This window comes from Oncorhynchus mykiss, chromosome 5 (assembly GCF_013265735.2).
Source record: "Oncorhynchus mykiss isolate Arlee chromosome 5, USDA_OmykA_1.1, whole genome shotgun sequence".
NCBI classification, from domain to species: Eukaryota; Metazoa; Chordata; class Actinopteri; order Salmoniformes; family Salmonidae; genus Oncorhynchus; species Oncorhynchus mykiss.
The window spans coordinates 55,487,308-55,506,824 of record NC_048569.1 but is presented as its reverse complement, the minus strand read 5'-3'; the positions used below and the strand labels follow the sequence as shown (position 1 = coordinate 55,506,824).

The window sequence follows — 19,517 nt, the reverse complement described above, 5'->3', positions numbered from 1 at the left end:
AATTTACGCACCTGTGATCTATACATCTCAAATTAACACTAAAATCGACGGCACCTGAACGTGCCTTACAATCAGAGATTTCCGCTTATAGAATGCTAGCACAAATGAGGGTTTAGTCATGAATAGCCATGGATCATCATGTGCAATAAAGTAATTCCGGTCTCTGAAAACTCTCTCACCTTCGAAAAGCACGGTTTTCATTGTCTTCCAATAACGCAAGAAAAGCCAGGGTTACTTTTTTCTAATTTGACACACTATTTAAAGAACATCGCATCTCGTTTTTAATTCAAAACGCCGTGCGTCTGCAATTAAATCAGCACACCTTTAATTTATAATTCCTAACAAATTGTTCATAATGCTAATGCAAAGTGGTCCTTTTTTTTTGCGCCATACAAAATCCTGTGTTATCTACACTGGTAATTAATCCACAGATGAAAAGGGGAAACCTAGTTCGTTTTTAGTTAGTTTGCTTTGATTAATCTCTCCTCTTCATCTTTCTTCTTCATTTGTGGATTTTATATGGCGGTTGGCAACCAACTTTAAGGTGCATTACCACCACCAACCAATAAGTAGATGGGAGAGACGGGACTTGCAAAGTGTCATGCATCAAAAATAGAACCAAGTTCTAAAATAGAACTGACTACGCAGACGCCTGCAAGCAGTTTGGATGAAATTATTGAATAACATCTGTGTAAATGTATTTTGCAACGCGGCTGGTTTGGTCAGCATGTAACGCTTCAGCTTTACAGCTTGAATAGAGCCCTTAATGTTGAAGGCAGTGTTCAGTCTGGTTTAACCACTGTAACCCAATCAGCTGGGAGTCTCCCTGTGTCACTTTATGATTTCACTCACTCGACTTCTATAAAGACAAGCAAACGTTACTGCCCAGGGGCCGGTGACCTCACCCCAGCCTTCCTGTTATTCCAGTTTAGGCTTTTCTCACAGACCATAGTAGAGGTGCCTATAGGGGACAAGTTTCTGTAGGGCCTCTCTGATATTTTGTGTGTGTGTGTGTGTGTGTGTGTGTAAAAAAGAGAGATAAGGGATGCAGAGTCTGGGGAGTGGAGAGGTTTTGTGTCTGAACTCCTTGACACCAGGGTTTGCTTGGGCGTCTGAGTGTGTAAATCAGTGTGCCTATTAATGGAGCAACTAAATCCTCCCTAGTCTGATCCAGCTAACACACACACACACACAACTATTCTTCTCATCTCTCCCCCCTCTCCACTCTCCCTTGTCGGGCTGTGGGTGCAATCAATGGAGGCTGCAATGCAGGATTATTTATCCAAAGGGGTTGAGATTGTTTTCGGCGGAGCAGTAGAGGGTCCGCAGTGGACGCAGGAAAAGACTGCCGCTCCCCTCTTCTAAACTGTGTGTGCGTGTGTTTGTGAAAGAGAAAGATAGAGAACGAGAGTGTGAGCATATTTGTGTGTGTGTGTGTGTGTATGAATATGTGTGTGTTCCGTAATATCAGCGCTCCACACTTGTGGAGTTAGTGGCTATAAAGCACTCGGCCATATGAGGAATGGCCTCCTCTCTGTCGGGTGAGTGGAGGGAAGGTTAGGCCCAGCTCAGCCTCTACTCTGCAGCTCTCTTCTCTCCTGGGAAGTGCCCTATAAATCTCCCAACTCTTATCCTTGTGCTGTATTGATAAGCCCTGCTAAGACAAAAGACGAGGAATTGTGACAAAATGGGGCTTGTCTGGCATATTGTTTCCCATGAGTATGGTAGTCGCTCTAGTCAGCTACTAGAAAGCTCTGCTGTGCCCAGATATGAGTTTTCAAAATACACTTTTGGGTGGAGTTTGTGTCACTGACATCCACCTTGAGAGGTTATAAGATTGGTGGCATCATTTAAATTGGACTTTAAGTTGGAAGCATTTGTGGAAAACCCTACATGTGAGATGCTAGAAAAATGTACAAAGGCGAATCTGTCTGTCATTGCAAAGCATTTATGACCTCAAAGTGCCATCTAGCGATCCAAGAGCAGTAGTCAAAGAGTTGATCGGTGCTGCTTTGGTGGAGGAGGACATCCTTCTGCAACTAACAGAGTTGGAACGAAAGGTAAAATTTGGAACAACAGACATTTATTAGAGCACAGGGAAAGACAAGAACATGCCACCAGACAACAAGAATAGGAACGTGAGCATGCCATGCAACTAAGATAGATTTGCCAACAATGAATCCAGTCAGGGCATCCTGCACCCTCAATAGACTCTGATCTTGGTCGGAACAGCCAGGTTGTACCACCTTTCAATGAAAAAGAGGTGGATGTACAGTACCAGTCAAAAGTTTGGACACACCTACTCATTCAAGGGTTTTTATTTTGAGTATTTTCTGCATTGTTGAAAAATAGTGAAGACATCAAAACTAACACATATGGAATCACGTAGTAACCAAAAAAGTGTTAAATAAATGTACAGTTGAAGTCAGAGGTTTACATACACCTTAGCCAAATACATTTAAACTCCGTTTTTCCCAATTCCTGACATTTAATCCTAGTAAAAATCCCCTGTCTTAGGTCAGTTAGGATCACCACTTTATTTAAAAAATGTGAAATGTCAGAATAATAGTAGAGAGAATGATTTATTTCAGCTTTTATTTCTTTCATCACATTCCCAGTGAGTCAAAAGTTTACATACACTCAATTAGTATTTGGTAGCATTGCCTTTAAATTGTTTAACTTGGGTCAAATGTTTTGGGTAGCCTTCCACTAGCTTCCCACAATAAGTTGGGTGAATTTTGGCCCATTACTTCTGACAGAGCTGGTGTAACTGAGTCAGGTTTGTAGGCCTCCTTGCTCTCACACACTTTTTCAGTTCTTCCCCCACATTTTCTATGGGATTGAGGTCAGGGCTTTGTGATGACCACTCCAATACCTTGACTTTGTTGTCCTTAAGCCATTTTGCCACAACTTTGGAAGAATGCTTGGGGTCATTGTCCATTTGGAAAACCCATTTGCGACCAAGCTTTAACTGATGTCTTGAGTTGTTGCTTCAATATATCCACATAATTCTCCTCCCTCATGAAGCCATCTATTTTGTGAAGTGCACCAGTCCCTCCTGCAGCAAAGCACCCACACAACATGATGCTGCCACCCCCGTGCTTCACGGTTGGGATGGTGTTCTTCGGCTTGCAAGCCTCCCCCTTTTTCCTCCAAACATAATGATGGTCATTATGGCCAAACAGTTCTATTTTTGTTTCATCAGCCCAGAGGACATTTCTCCAAAAAAGTATGATCTTTGTCCCTATGTGCAGTGTCAAACCGTAGTCTGGGTTTTTTATTGCGGTTTTGGAGTAGTGGCTTCTTCCTTGCTGAGTGGACTTTCAGGTTATGTCGATATAGGACTCGTTTCACTGTGGATTTAGATACTGGAGGAAACAGGTACAAAAGTGTCTTCACAAGGTCCTTTGCTGTTGCTCTGGGATTGATTTGCACTTTTTGCACCAAATTAGCCTATCAGAAGCTTCTAAAGCCATAACATAATTTTCTGGAATTTTCCAAGCTCTTTAAAGGCACAGTCAACTGAGTGTATGTAAACTTCTGACCCACTGGAATTGTGATACAGTTAATAAGTGAAATAATCTGTAAACATTACTTGTGTCATGCACAAAGTAGATGTCCTAACTGACTTGCCAAAACTAGTTTGTTAACAATAAATTTGTGGAGTGGTTGAAAAAACAGTTTTAGTGACTCCAACCTAAGTGTATATAAACTTCCGACTTCAACTGTGAATATCTTTTATTTTTGAGATTTATCTAAGTCGCCACACTTTACCTTGATGATAGCTTTACACACCCTTGGCATTCTCTCAACCAGCTTAATCTGGAATGATTTTCCAACAGTCTTGAAGAAATTCCCACATACGCTGAGCATTTGTTGGCTGCTTTTCCTTCACTCTGCGGTCCAACTCATCCCAAGCCATCTCAATCGGGTTTAGGTCGGGTGATTGTGGAGGCCAGGTCATCTGATGCAGCACTCCATCAATATAAAATATATTTTCATTTGTTTAACACTTTTTGGGTACTACATTATTCCATATGTGTTAGTTCATAGCTTTGATGTCATCGCTATTATTCTCCAATGTAGAAAATAGTAAAAATAAAGACAACCCTTTAAAAAGTAGGTGTGTCCAAACTTTTGAGGGGTACTGTCTATTTTACTCTGTTTGAGCGGACTCGCACATCCCTAAAATGTCTGCAAGATATTTGGTCACTGCACCTCCAACGTATTCTTGTGGCAAAGGCTCAGAAAGTGTACGCTTTCTCTCTTAACCAGAGTTCAGATGATGACACTGTTAATGCTGCTATACCTCGGGCTTACGAGTTAGTCCCAGAAGCAGTTCCATAAATTATCAAAGACAGAATCACAAAAGCCATGTTAAGTTCGCAAGGGGAAAAGCGTGTCTCAAGCAGTCAAGGACCTTGAGGATTTAAAGACTCAATCTTCTCGAGCAGTTCAAGAATTGCCTTGACGAAAAGGAGCACGAGGATCTCACTCTTGAGAAAGCTGCAGTTCTTGCAGATGAGTTTGCGTTGACGTATAAAACTACCTTCACAAACAAAGAACCCCGTAGTTATCCCTACACAAAAAGCAACCCAGAGAAGTAATCTCCTACTGTGAGGTTTTAGTCCTTTTTCTACAGTATCAAAAGATAAAGATCGGCAGAAAACTGTTTTTGTATCTGACAGTTTGTCAGTACTGTTGTGAGAAATGATACATGATATTTAAGTGTCCTAAGTTGAAACAGAAAAATGAGCGAGGAAAAAGCAGTTTCTTCTTGTGGGAACTCTCCAGCCCATTAAATCTCTGGTTGGGACTGGTATCTCCTAAACCAGATTTTGGATCAGATGTTTGAACCCTTTGTTTCAGATTTGTGTCTCTGTTTAACAGCCGGTGAAGATACCTCGAGACACTAGGGCAGCCCAGTCCTTTATCTTTGAGTGTGTTTTGCCTTTTCCTGACACGTTAGCAACTGATTACAGTGTGTTAGTACAAGGCGTGGAGATGGGTTGCATGGAAGTTCCTTTGTTTAATGTGGAACTCGAGTCAGATCTTATTTCTGCTTCCGTAGTCGATGGAGTGAGACCTAGCCTACTGGTGAAGGGCGTCTCATTCATTTTGGGAAACGATTTGGCTGGAGGGAAGGTCATGCCAAATCCTGTCATTTCGAAAGAACCCAGAGTAGAGGAACCTGATGGGTTATCAGAAAAGTATCCATTTTGTTACGTTCCCCAGAAAGAAAACCAAATAATGTCGCTCAAACAGAAAGTGGTACTAACAAAGGGTCATTGACAACAACCAAAATTTAACAGTTGGGGTTTTAGGAGAGGTTGTGAAAGACACTCATGGGGGTGTCCACTGAAAGTTGACTTGCAACAACAACAACAACCTAAATGACATCCACCATAACCTCAACACGGGGGCCCCTCAGGGTGCGTGCTAAGTCCCCTCCTGTACTCCCTGTTCACTCATGACCACACAGCCAGGCACGACTCCAACACCATCATTAAGATTGCCAATGACACAACAGTGGTAGGCCTGATCCCCGACAACGATGAGACAGCCTATTGGGAGAAGGTCAGAGACCTGACCGTGTGGTGCAACCTGCTCCCACAAGAAGAAACAGCATTTCCACATTCTCTTTGTTCTGTTTCAACGTAGGACACGAAGAGCTCATGTGTTCTTTCTCACGGCAGTAATGACAAACTGGTGGATACGAAAAACAGTTTTCTGCCGATTTTTATATTTGGGCACTAGAAATGGACTGAAAGTAGGGATAACTACTGGGTGCTTTGTTTGTGAAGGTAGTTGTATGTGTCAACACAAACTCATCTGCAAGAACTGCAGCTTTCGCAAGAGTGAGATCCTTGTGCTCATAAATGTAGGTCGCAACCTTTTTGTGAAGGCAATTCTTGAACTGCTTGAGAAGTATGAGTCTTTAAATCCTCAAGATCCTCGACCCCTTGAGAACCACACCACCGATCAAAAAGACATGCTTGTTCCCTTGCGAACTCAGTGGCTTTGTGATTCTGTCTTTTGTAATTTACATTAATGTTGTCGGTATGCTTCTGGGACTAACTCGTAAGCCCGAAGGAGAGCAGCATTAACAGTGTCATAATCTGAACTCTGGTCAAGAGATAAAGCGGCGTACACTTTCTGAGCCTTTCCCACAAGAACACTTTGGAGGAGCAGTGACCAAATATCTCGCAGCCATTTTAGGAATGTGGCAATCCGCTCAAACAGAGTAAAATATACATCCACCTCGTTTTCATTGAAAGGCGGTACAAGCCGGCTGTTCCGACCAAAATCAAACTATTGAGGGTACAGGATGGCCTGACTGGATTCGAGTGTTTCCAGATCTATCGCTCTCTTATCCCTCTTTGTCTTCTTTGCCTCTCATCTTTAGTCCACGGAAGTGAAAAAGATATATTGTCTAGCTCGAAAACCAGTTATGTTGAAACTTGCTGTTCAATCCGACACGGAGTACCCTATCAGCAGTTCAATGGCCAACGTTGAGCCCATTGGAAGAACTGTGTGTGACCATCCATCCTGCAGGGATTTCAGAGGTCAGGGAAATGACACGCTAGGTCTCAGCATCCACCCTGCAGATGAAGACAGATCTTCTCCCCCTGAAGTATCCCTACTGTCATCTTTATTACAAAGGCTGCAGCAGGGATGCTTGGGAAAAGTCACAAGGCAGAGCCATCTCAGCTTTCTGCTGAGGTCTGGGGTGTGCTGCCCTGCTGTGCGTTTGCGCGATGGGGGACCCGGGTGTACTCTCACTGGCCTGATAGATGAGCTACATGAGCCTGAAAGCCATCTTTAAAATATATGGGTGTGACACTCCTAATCTACACAGTGCAACAGAAAGTGATGGGGAGAATGTGTTGTACAGTAGGTGGGCGAGCTGGATATTCTAGATGTGGTATCAGTATGGATATCCGACACCACTACGGTGAATACAGCGGTTCATCGATTTGTTATAGCCAGAGTTGTGTTGCAGCGGGAGGTTGCTTGCTGTGGAGGGGGTTCGTTGTGAGGACTGTTTTGAGGGCATAGGAGCGGAGTGTGTTCCTTTACGAAAGTAATTTTAATGGCGGGATAACGTCATTTACAAAAGGCGGCTTTGTTCATTAAATGATCACTTTATTTACAAAAATCTCAAATGACAAAATGAAAGCAAAAAGACAGTCATACGGTACAATTAGTTCCCTTGCTGCCAGACATACTCAAAAACCACAGATGACATTATGTTTGCAGATTCTAGATTCTCATAGGAGTATAACAACGATGACTTGAAGCGCTATGGTGGTGGTCATCAACCCACTGGTACTGGAGAGCTACACGGTGTGGTTAATGTTGTGTTGGAACAAAAGCCTGTACTGTAACCCTCCGGGACCTGAGCTCGTGTCCACGGGTGAATCTCAAGTCTTTCCTTGTATCCTCATCTCCTCAGATTTGATGTTCAAATGCATTTTTTATTTTTTTATTTTACCCCCTTTTCTCCCCAATTTCGTGGTATCCAATTGTTCAAATGCATTTTGAGAAGACAAGGAATGAAGGACAAAGAAGCAAGGAGAGACGAAGTCTCGCTTCACAGGCTCTACTCCTGACATTGGGGGTACATGCAGACAGGAGAAGTGGACTCGGAATAGTTTGTATGTGCTGGTCGGGTGAAAAATCGGATGCCAAAAGAGGGGCATAATTTAAAACGACAGCATTCAGACAGCATGTTGTTGTTTTTCACTTTCGCCCTGAAACGACAGAAAAGAGGTTGCATGCAGTATTTTGTTGTTGAACTTATATATTTGATAGAGTCAGTGTTAAATTCTCATGTGATGCCTAGCAGACTGTACAGTGTGGGCTCATGTACATATAATTTTGAATGTCATACAGCTGTAATAAGAATGTCATGCAGATGTAATAAGTGGACATTCAAAATGACAATATATACAAAAGTATGTGGACACCCCTTCAAATTAGTGAAATCTTCTATTCCAGCCACACCACGTTGCTGACAGGTGTATCAAATTGAACACACAGCCATGATATCTCGCCCTTTCCTGTTTCAGCAGGACAATGCCTCCGTGCAAAAAGCAAGGTCCATACAGAAATGGTTTGTCGCGATCGGTGTGGAAAATCTTGACTGGCCTGCAGAAAACCCTGACCTCAACCCCATCGAATACCTTTGGGATGAATTGGAATGCCGACTGCGAGCCAGGCCTAATCGCCCCAACAACAGTGCCCGACCTCACTAATGCTCTTGTGGCTGAATGGAAGCAAGTCCCCGCAGCAATGTTCCAACATCTAGTGAAAAGCCTTCCCAGAAGAGTGAGGGCTGCTATTGCAGCAAAAGGGGGACCAACTCATGATTTTAGAATGAGATGTTCGACGAACAATGTCGTGTATGTACACCGTTAGGTGAAAAGACGTGCAAACTGTTATAAAGTGGCTCATCTCTCGTGGACAGACTTCATAACATGTAAATGGTAGCGGATGCAGTTACATTACATGTTTGTTCTGGGTTTCCACAATTACACAGCGAATGACTGTTGTCTCTAACTAACATGCTATAGACTTGAGATTCACCCGTGTACCCCGGTGCGGCGTGTCTAACATGCTATACTCGTGTACCCACCCTCAGGGTGAGATCTGGGTTCTTCTATAGGTGTCGTTGGTGATGGAGAGGCGTGTGAGTCTGGCACCGTAGTAGTCCACTATGTAGTCAGACTTATCCGATGGACCCACTATCTAAAAGGAAGGAACAGAGGAAAGACATCAGGTTACACACGGTGAAAACCTGGGTCCAGCAGATAATACACTTCTGATTTGGTACTCAGCAATCGCAGCGGAGTGGGACTAGTGAACTTACACACACATGAGTGTGTAAAGGGAGCAGAAGCTGAGTCCAGCTACAGCTGGGCTACTGGTTAACCCTCTGATAATTTGTTTGTTGACTAGAGTGTGTTGTATCCAAGTAGATCAACATTGGCGAGGCATTCCAGCCTTTTAAGGGACTTTGGCCAGATAGAGGCTTTCTGAAGTGTTAAATCAGACTGCCAGATTTAGAAATGGACTGAAAATGTCCATGTCAAGTGTCAACTCCCTCAATCCAAGACTCTCTGCTGTACAAACCAAACACACCTCAGAAGGCTCTACATGGAAATCCAAGACCTTCACTTGCTTGAATCCCTGTCTGATACCCATTTAAAAAACACACTGCTCCAGCAATCCACGTCCCATCTATTTATCACCTGTGTCCATCTCTGCTCTACCTAGTTTGCAAATTGGAAAGTTATCAGACATAATTCATCTGGCGTGGACCTCTGTCTTCAGAGAGAGAGGTCCCAAACCAACCACGTACAGCTTCCTCCTCTCCCCCAGTCCCATCCAGACATAATCAATGAATATAAATTATCACGTCCCAGGTGTTTACTCATTAGTTCTCAAAGATGCATTTGCCCGCTCCGACGTTGCTTTTAGTCGAGGTAGTTAGCCGTTAAAATATGGGGCTTTAGCGTGACGTCTAAATGGGCTCTCCGGGGACGCGGAACTCTTTATCAAAATTGTCACTCTTTAAAAAGGTGGAGAACGAGAGAACCTGGCCACAGCCTATACAGCTAATTGAGAATGTAAGTGTTTTGCTGTGTGAGACAGCCGAAGCCGCTTAAAAGCATTGCTCTCTTAGGGCCTTCAATAAGAAATTAGGAGAACAATAAACAGTGCGCCCGTCGCCTCGCTTAATCAAAGTGGCCGAACGCACGCCAACGCCCCTTTCTAAGGAAATAGCGACTTTATAAAGGCCTGCATCCACAGTAGGATGTGGAGGAGAACTGGGGAGGACGAGAAAAAGAGGTAACTAGAGAGAGAAAGGGTATACTGTTTCTCTATCACGGTTTGTGTTTTTGTCTCAGATGTGATACAGGGAACTGTTTTGGTAAAATTCTGGAAAAATCGCAATTATGATGCACAGTTCTAAAATGACACACCACTACTATTCTATACGGTAAAAAAACAATTAAGGATAAGGACATAGGTTTCATTCAACACGGGAAACGAATGAACAAACCAAACAAATAAGTGTGAATTTCGTCCTATAAAATCTGGCCATGTTGACAACCAGTTAAAGCTAAAGGCTTGCTCTATCCATGTGGCCTTATTCACAACCCTAAGTGTATACCGTAGCAAAAGTTTGCAACAGAAAGCGGAAATAATTCAAGTAGTCCCTCCCCGTTTTGGCCGACTTGCTTCCATTTGGTTCCTAGTGAACACGAACCATGTATGGCATCCTGCAAACACTAGTTCCTTAATGGAGACGGCGAAGGTAAAGAGGGGTGAGCTGAGGCCCTAACAGGATGACAAATGGACTGGCCTCTCTTTGTCAGGCTCGGGGGCCATAAATGGGGGAGTTAGGGGGGTCCTGGGAGACGAGGAGGGGATGGGGCTAGAGAAGCCCCTTTGCGAAAACACATCACAGTCTCATTAACCCCCATTCATAGAGAGGTTAGTGCTGAGCAGAGGGACACACAGACACAGGTGCTCTTCTGAATACAAACAGACACACACACACACAGCATCTTCCTGACTGGCTTGGCTATGCTTCTGTTCAGTGTTACGTGGCCTGCTCTGATTAGTGTGTGTGTGTGTGTGTGTGTGTGTGTTGCGTGACCATTGCATCAAAGCCCAGGCTGTTCTGTAAAGACCAACTTTGCTCCACTCGTTTGATTACCATCACTGTTAGGGTTCAGACACACCAGCGCGCTGAACTATCGGCAGACAAACGCTACATCCCACATTCGGTGCGACGTGTGCGAGCCTTTAGTGGAAGAGAGCGACTGTTTATTCACGGGGGTGCGCTCAAATTGAGAAACGTCTTTTGAAATCGTAGAAATAGCTTTGTAAAACATACAATTATCATACTGATAACATCACAGTGGTTTCCTAACTTCTGCAGTGTGACCCAACAAGCCTTTTAATGTTTCTTGTGACCAACCAATGTAGTCATCTGCTGTGACCCAAAAGGAACCAGCTTCTACCCACAATTAGGGATCACTGACCTAACACACCCTTGTCATCACCACATTGGATGCATAAACATTTACTTTCAATGTCACTGTGAGAAGACCATGGATTTTCACACACATAACCAAAAGATAGAGGGATTACTTAGCAGCTCTGTGTTCCACAGCTGTTCCCTGAATGCCACTTGCCTGCATTGAGATCAACATGAAATCCACCAAGCTCCCAATCCCACAGAAGCCCACAGTGCAGAACTTGAGCAGCCCTAGAGAGAGAGAAAGAGAGAAGCAGAGAGAGATAGAGAATGAAAGGGGGAGACATAGTCAATGTGGGATGAAGCTTAAAGGGGCACACCATGTCTCTTTAAAGTAGGCATAAATAAAATCCTGCCTGGCCCCTAATCATAATTTGCTACCTATTGTGTGAGCAACGCTTCGTTGTTTACATGAAAACTCTCCCATCCAGGCGACTGGGCAACGTTTCAGTTTATCCCCCGTGTTCCGTTCCAACTTTGCCCGTGTGGCGCTGAATGGGAAATTAACTTGCGAGGCGAAGGTGAACGATTTGGAACGCTTTCAGTGCTGGGTGAATATGTGTCTGAGTGGAGAGGGTGAATGTGTGCACGTGTGTTTTTTTGCTGCCTGCTTTGCTTTCAGAGAGAAATGGTGCTAAGTCAACTTTGTTTCCAAAACAATGGAGGATTGGGAACAACAGGTCTTTATCGGTGAGAGGGGCAGTGAAGTGGAGTATGAATGTGTGCAGCCGCAGGTCGTGCTTTAACTGTGCACTGGGAGTGTGAATTGGATGCATGAAAACCCAGAGCAAGGGCAGTCATTCAACTAGACACATTCTCCTCTCAACATTCAAATGTCACTAGCCTACAACAGTCAAATCACTACACTACCCATATCTTAGGGCGGGTGACATCACTGGGCAAAGGCTACTGGTGCTCGCTAGCCCCACATCTTCCACACGCACGCACACAACTAAACGATGAGAATCTTAAATTGCAGGCAAATTCTGGAAACGGCAACTCTTGTGATTAAAACACAATTAACCCAAATCATTATTAACAACAATGTACATTTCTCTATTGGGGGGGGGGGGGGGGGGGGGGTTACGTAGGTAGCTTTGTTGATTTTTAAAACAATGGCCATCAGGTGTCTGCTCTACAAAACCACTGCCCATCTTGCCAGCTTAATACGCAACTGTTCCATGGCGATGCCCACGCTAACCATGCCAAACCACGCGCTGCTAAGTGCAGCCTCTAAAGCTTGCTCATGCCCGTCCACAGGAAAACAAAAAAGCCCCTGAAATGTGAAGAATCTTGGATGCATTTTTAAAGCAAATAAGCCTTGCAAATACTTGAATGGAATATATAATAGATACATAGCACACCAATACTCGTCCTGAACTTTACAGCAGGGCTCTCCAACCCTGTTCCTGGAGAGCTACCGTCCTGTAGGTTTTCACTCCAACCCTAATCAACCACAACTGATTCTAGTAATTACCTGGTTGATAAGCTGAACCGGGTTAGTTACAACTGGGGTTGGAGTGTAAACCTACAGGAGGGTATCTCTCCAGGAACAGGTTTGGAGAACTCTGCTTTACAGCAATGATAAGTCAAAGGTCATACTGTAAACCAGGGTTATTCAAATCTTACCCTAAGAGGTCTGGAGCTTGCTGTTTTCTGTTCTATCTGATATTTAATTGCACCCACCTGATGTCCCAGGTCTAAATCAGTCCCTGATTAAAGGGGAACAATGGAAAAATGCAGTGGAACTGGCTTCGAGGTTCAGAGTTGAGTTATAGGACTATAGGCCTACCTAAAGCTGGGTATCCCAGGTAGAAACGATCAGCACCTAACCACCCCAGGAAGAGGGACAAGGCCACTGCTATTTTGTAGGAGTAACCACTCCTGCAAAGAAATCACATTTTAGTTTGAAGCAGTTCACTAATGCTTTACAAGTGTAGACATTACATATGATGGGGTATTATTTAGGCTAATCAATATCAATAAAAAAATACTTTCAGGGTCATATTCAATAGGCATGAAACGGGAAGGTACTATCTGGTGTGTATTCACTTGGAACAAAATGAAAGCAAACAAAACGGGGAGGGACCTACCTGACTTTTCCCAATATACATTTTTTTCTACGGTGTGCACTAATGAATACACCCGAACATGTCCAATAAGAAATGTTTGTTTCGATTTTCCGTTGCAAAACGTTTTGCTATGTTGTGCCCTTATAAGTATTCAACATTTTCACATTCCCGAAAGTCTGGTGATACAGATACATACACATTCCTGCAGGGGATGCTCTGGTTGAAGCCCACTTCCTCTCCGCTGAACCGAAACTCTGTCCCGTTGGACAAGCGGCAGCTGACATTCGGAGCAGGTAGGCATTCCACTAAAAAAAACAGATGGGCCAGGCTAAATCAACACAAAAAAACACATACGCACACAGGAAAAACGTGTCGATTGATTGTGAGTTTGGGTACTTACACACAGACACAGATTCAGAGCTGTCATATATTATATATACAGTGCCTTGCGAAAGTATTCGGCCCCCTTGAACTTTGCGACCTTTTGCCACATTTCAGGCTTCAAACATAAAGATATAAAACTGTATTTTTTTTGTGAAGAATCAACAACAAGTGGGACACAATCATGAAGTGGAACGACATTTATTGGATATTTCAAACTTTTTTAACAAATCAAAAACTGAAAAATTGGGCGTGCAAAATTATTCAGCCCCTTTACTTTCAGTGCAGCAAACTCTCTCCAGAAGTTCAGTGAGGATCTCTGAATGATCCAATGTTGACCTAAATGACTAATGATGATAAATACAATCCACCTGTGTGTAATCAAGTCTCTGTATAAATGCACCTGCACTGTGATAGTCTCAGAGGTCCGTTAAAAGCGCAGAGAGCATCATGAAGAATAAGGAACACACCAGGCAGGTCCGAGATACTGTTGTGAAGAAGTTTAAAGCCGGATTGGGATACAAAAATATTTCCCAAGCTTTAAACATCCCAAGGAGCACTGTGCACGCGATAATATTGAAATGGAAGGAGTATCAGACCACTGCAAATCTACCAAGACCTGGCCGTCCCTCTAAACTTTCAGCTCATACAAGGAGAAGACTGATCAGAGATGCAGCCAAGAGGCCCATGATCACTCTGGATGAACTGCAGAGATCTACAGCTGAGGTGGGAGACTCTGTCCATAGGACAACAATCAGTCGTATATTGCACAAATCTGGCCTTTATGGAAGAGTGGCAAGAAGAAAGCCATTTCTTAAAGATATCCATAAAAAGTGTTGTTTAAAATTTGCCACAAGCCACCTGGGAGACACACCAAACATGTGGAAGAAGGTGCTCTGGTCAGATGAAACCAAAATTGAACTTTTTGGCAACAATGCAAAACGTTATGTTTGGCGTAAAAGCAACACAGCTGAACACACCATCCCCACTGTCAAACATGGTGGTGGCAGCATCATGGTTTGGGCCTGCTTTTCTTCAGCAGGGACAGGGAAGATGGTTAAAATTGATGGGAAGATGGATGGAGCCAAATACAGGACCATTCTGGAAGAAAACCTGATGGAGTCTGCAAAAGACCTGAGACTGGGACGGAGATTTGTCTTCCAACAAGACAATGATCCAAAACATAAAGCAAAATCTACAATGGAATGGTTCAAAAATAAACATATCCAGGTGTTAGAATGGCCAAGTCAAAGTCCAGACCTGAATCCAATCGAATCTGTGGAAAGAACTGAAAACTGCTGTTCACAAATGCTCTCCTTCCAACCTCACTGAGCTCGAGCTGTTTTGCAAGGAGGAATGGGAAAAAATGACAGTCTCTCGATGTGCAAAACTGATAGAGACATACCCCAAGCGACTTACAGCTGTAATCGCAGCAAAAGGTGGCGCTACAAAGTATTAACTTAAGGGGGCTGAATAATTTTGCACGCCCAATTTTTCAGTTTTTGATTTGTTAAAAAAGTTAGAAATATCCAATAAATGTCGTTTCACTTCATGATTGTGTCCCACTTGTTGATTCTTCACAAAAAAATACAGTTGTATATCTTTATGTTTGAAGCCTGAAATATGGCAAAAGGTCGCAAAGTTCAAGGGGGCCGAATACTTTCGCAAGGCACTGTATTTTATATACAGTGTTTTCGGAAAATATTCAGACCCCTTGCCTTTTTCCACATTTTGTAACGTTACAGCCTTATTCTAAAATGCATTGAATTGTTTTTTTCTCTCAAATCTACACACAATAACCCAAAATGATGAAGCAAAAACAGGTTTAGACATTTTTTGCTGATTTATATATATTTTTTTAAACATCACATTTACATAAGTATTCAGACCCTTTATTCAGTACCTTGTTGAAGCACCTTTGGCAGCGATTACAGCCTTGAGTCTTCTTGGGTATTACGCTATGCTTGGCACACCAGTATTTTGGGAGTTTCTCCCATTCTTATCTGCAGATCCTCTCAAGCTTTGTCAGGTTGGATGGGGGAGCATCACCGCAGCTATTTTCAGGTCTCTCCAGAGATGTTCGATTGGGTTCAAGTCCGGGCTTTGGCTGGGCCACTCAAGGACATTCAGAGACTTGTCCCGAAGCCACTCCTGCGTTGTCATGGCTGTATGCTTAGGGTCGTTGTCCTATTTGAAGGTGAAACTTCGCCCCAGTCTGAGGTCCTGAGTGCTTTGAAGCAGGTTTTCATCAAGGATCTCTCTGTACTTTGCTCAGTTCATCTTTCCCTCAATCCTGACTAGTCTCTCAGTCCTTGCCACTGAAAAACATCCCCACAGCATGATGCTGCCACCATGCTTCACCGTAGGGATGGTGCCAGGTTTCCTCCAGCTGTGACACTTGGCATTCAGGCCAAAGAGTTCAATCTTGGTTTCATCAGACCAGAGAATCTTGTTTCCCATGGTCTGAGAGTCCTTTAGGTGCCTTTTGGCAAACTCCAAGCGGGCTGTCATGTGCCTTTTTACTGAGGAGTGGCTTCCGTCTGGCCACTCTACCATTAAGGCCTGATTGGTGGAGTGCTGCAGAGCTGGTTGTCCTTCTGGAAGGCTCTCCCATCTCCACAGAGGAACTCTGGAGCTCTGTCAGAGTGACCATCGGATTCTTGGTCACCTCCCTGACCAGTTTGGTCCCCCGATTTCTCAGTTTGGCCAAGTGGCCAGCTCTAGGAAGAGTCTTGGTGGTTCCAACCTTCTTCCATTTAAGAATGATGGCGGGCACTGTGTTCTTGGGGACCTTCAATGCTGCAGAAATGTTTTGGTGCCCTTCCCCAGATCTGTACCTCGACACAATCCTGTCTTGGAGCTCTACGGACAATTCCTTCGACCTCATGGCTTAATTTTTGCTCTGACATGCACTGTCACCTGTGGTGTGTGCCTTTCCAAATCATGTCCAATCAATTAAATTTACCACAGGTGGACTCCAATCAAGTTGTAGATACATCTCAAGGATGATCAATGCAAACAGGATGCACCTGAGCTCAATTTCGAGTCTCATAGCAAATGGTCCGAATAGTTATGAAAATAAGGTATTTCTGTTTGTATGTTTTTATTTTATTTTTTTAATTAGCAATAATTTAAAAAAAACCTGTATTCACTTTGTCATTATGGGGTACTGTGTGTAGATTGAGGGGAAAATGAATTTAAGCAATTTTAGAATGAGGCTGTAACGTAACCAAATGTGGAAAAAGTCAATGGGTCTGAATACTTTCCGAATGCACTGTATAGCCTATGTATTTCAGTATTCATTTTGAAAATGAAGGACATATTCAAATTGATGTGTCCTAATCAGCAACCATAACAATTCAGTTTTAAAAACAATATTTAAACTCTTGACTTTTTTCGGGAGGACCTTGGGTCACCCAAAGACAATTCATGTTACCCACAAAATACCACATACATTGAAATGCATAACCACTCACCCCAAGCTATCATGTCCTTGCAGTTCGCAGGTTCTTGAGTGGCATCATCTATCCATGGTTCTTTGCAAAGATACTTGAACAGCATTAAGGCAATGACCAAATATGAACGATCACTCACAGCATATTTAATGATACAACATATTGTTGTGCTTGTGTCGTGATGTTGATATGCTGCACCCATTCAGTCAGTCATTATCATCAGGAACACTACATTACACAACAATAATGTATAGAGGTAACTAGTTATCTAGCTAGATTTTAGACCAAGATGTACTCTTAAGGAGCCTACTGTTAGTCCTTAAGGTCCAAGGACCATATGTTATTTTCAGAGAGACTGGCCCTGGCAGCCAAAACAGCCAAATACTTCATCTAAACGTGAATCGATTCTCAATTGCGATATGGTTCTAGAAACATACAGCCCTTTACTTTCATCTCACATTAAAATAAATCAACAAATGCAAAATGTACACTGTTTTAACCGGCTTAATCACAGTTGCAGCCAACAGTATTTTTGAGTGAAAACACATTTCTGGCAGCCTTCTTCCGTTACACTAGATCATTGCTGCGGGATGTAGATAAACTGAAATAATTTAGCCAAATTAGGCAACAAAAAAAAATAAAAAATCCACTAAATATTACTCATGTCTATACAGACATAAATTAAATATTTCAAAATAAGCTACCACACTAAAGAGCATAATGTATCTACAGATATCAATAGCACCTTAAAAACTAGCTATGGATTAAGTTTTATCACAAGCACTCAAAGTCGGGAAGGCTGTAATTTGGGCAGTGTGCTTACAAACGGATGTAAACCTTCACACGTTTTGAACAGGCTATATTTCAGAAATGACCAAGAGCGACTCGTGTCTACCATACCCAACAAATGACAGCAATAGGCTAATGCTATTTATTTTACAAAAGCCTACTTATAGGCCTATCTTAAACGAAATACAGAGCACACAATTAAAGACTGATCAAACTTAATTTAGCCAACGAAAATGTCTCAACAGAATAAAACAAAACACGTTTTATATATTTAAAGAACTGGTTTAGATGAGTAAATAGGCCTACATTAATAACAATGACATGCAATAACAACAATGATAAAACAAATGATTATGAACAAATTAATAAAGTTCCAAAATTGTATCCTACCTGAATAGCAAGTTACACAGTAGCCTGCATTTGGCAATTTGTGTGGTATAAAAAATACAAAATTCTGCTCATGTCTTCTATCACGTAAATGACATAGACATGCATGAAATGTGTTTTTATGTAATGCCAATGTTTTTCCAGACCGTGTAAAAAAACAAAAAACAAAATTGAAATCCTAAAAACGTGTCTGCTCAACTGTATGCCACTACGCAAATGTGATTATAGATGCATGCAAATCTTTATTACAGAGGGGATATTTTCTCTCGCTGGAACGTGGAGATATGGCCTTGGGGGAACAGAACAGTACACTAACCCTGTTAAAAATGTGTATCAATTGAATCTATTTTATTTTTCCCTGGTATTAAAGATGCTTCCAAAACCGTACCGCAAGCGATGCATGTTAATGTTCAGATCCAAGACAGTTTCACAATTTGATTAGTTAGCTACATTGTTTCACAAAAGTAAACACTTCGCAGGCTTGTGTTGTTAGCTAGCTAGCATGTTACCAGATAGAGATAGACAGGTAACGTTAGCTAGCGAACTGGAATCAAAACCCTGTCATTGTCGTGATTTGCTAAAACAAAACATTTAAAAAGATATTGTCCCAAGCGTAGACTTTTACAGCTATCGACATCATTTCCGAGAACACGGTGAAAATGGCAATACGTGCAGTCAAAGAAGATGCTCAACGATAGAGTCCGTAAACAGAACAGCCAACTACCGTGAGACGCCATGTTGAACGTTGTCAACACGCCCACACTCCCATCACGTGACATCAAAAGGTTTTTAAAGCGACACATCCGACGATTGTGTCGTCCAAGATCCAACTCGTGTAATTTCGTACCGGTAAGACTTGTTTTCGTCTTTAAAAGTAGTTGAACTGATAACTTTGAACTTAAGCGACAAGAGAGTCTTACTATTCAAGTGATAAACTCGTTTAGTCTTGTAATAAGCAAAAAAAAACAACAACATGCTAATGCTATGCTAGCCAATAAGTTTATGTATCGCAACAGTTTACGTTATTAACTAGCTAACAACAAGATAGCACAGTATGGTACTACTGACAGTAGCTAGCTGACTCACTGACGTTGGCTAGCTATCTAACGTTAGCTGAATATTTCGAGAAGCTCTGGTAGCATTTATCGTTACAAGTTGTTTTATTGGGTTATATTATCACCCGACAAAGGCAAAGCTGTGTTTTAAGAACCGTGCTAGTTAACCGTACTTACTCAAACAAACGTTTTTTTTTACTTCATGCTTTGGATTAGTTATTCAACTAACGCTACAGCTACGCAAGACCAATGGAAACATGACGATTCTGTGCACCTGTTGCATGTAAAGCAAAACAGGCGTTACAGCTAACGCTGCGTCTCCAAA

At 42.5% G+C, this 19,517-nt stretch overlaps 2 protein-coding genes across 11 annotated transcripts in view; one reads left to right on the top strand and one right to left on the bottom strand.

The window, feature by feature from the left end:
• Nucleotides 1–2,083: 2,083 nt before the first annotated feature.
• On the bottom strand, nt 2,084–19,005 carry LOC110524077 (TM2 domain-containing protein 1). Of its 6 annotated transcripts, none has more exons than XM_021603393.2 (7): nt 18,741–19,005; nt 16,983–17,056; nt 13,322–13,430; nt 12,846–12,937; nt 11,211–11,284; nt 8,639–8,751; nt 2,084–2,246 (listed from the first exon to the last, which is right to left on the bottom strand). In XM_021603393.2, exons 1-6 carry the CDS (start codon nt 18,938–18,940, stop codon nt 8,641–8,643), a joined length of 660 nt encoding a protein of 219 aa, XP_021459068.1. In that variant the 5' UTR covers nt 18,941–19,005; the 3' UTR covers nt 2,084–2,246; nt 8,639–8,640. The 6 variants fall into 6 exon arrangements, 5 of the variants coding, with proteins under 5 accessions (XP_021459068.1, XP_021459067.1, XP_021459066.1 ...); XR_005051763.1 differs by lacking the exon at nt 2,084–2,246 and adding an exon at nt 7,130–7,754 and having other exon boundaries at nt 8,639–8,747; XM_021603392.2 differs by lacking the exon at nt 2,084–2,246 and adding an exon at nt 7,130–7,754.
• LOC110522973 (PATJ crumbs cell polarity complex component) overlaps nt 18,858–19,517 on the top strand; it is a 219,522-nt gene continuing 218,862 nt past the window's right edge. For all 5 annotated transcript variants that reach the window (XM_036977876.1, XM_036977875.1, XM_036977874.1 and 2 more), the window contains exon 1: nt 18,858–18,986. The gene's annotated coding sequence lies outside the window, so the exon portion shown is untranslated. The remainder of the gene's footprint in view (nt 18,987–19,517) is intronic.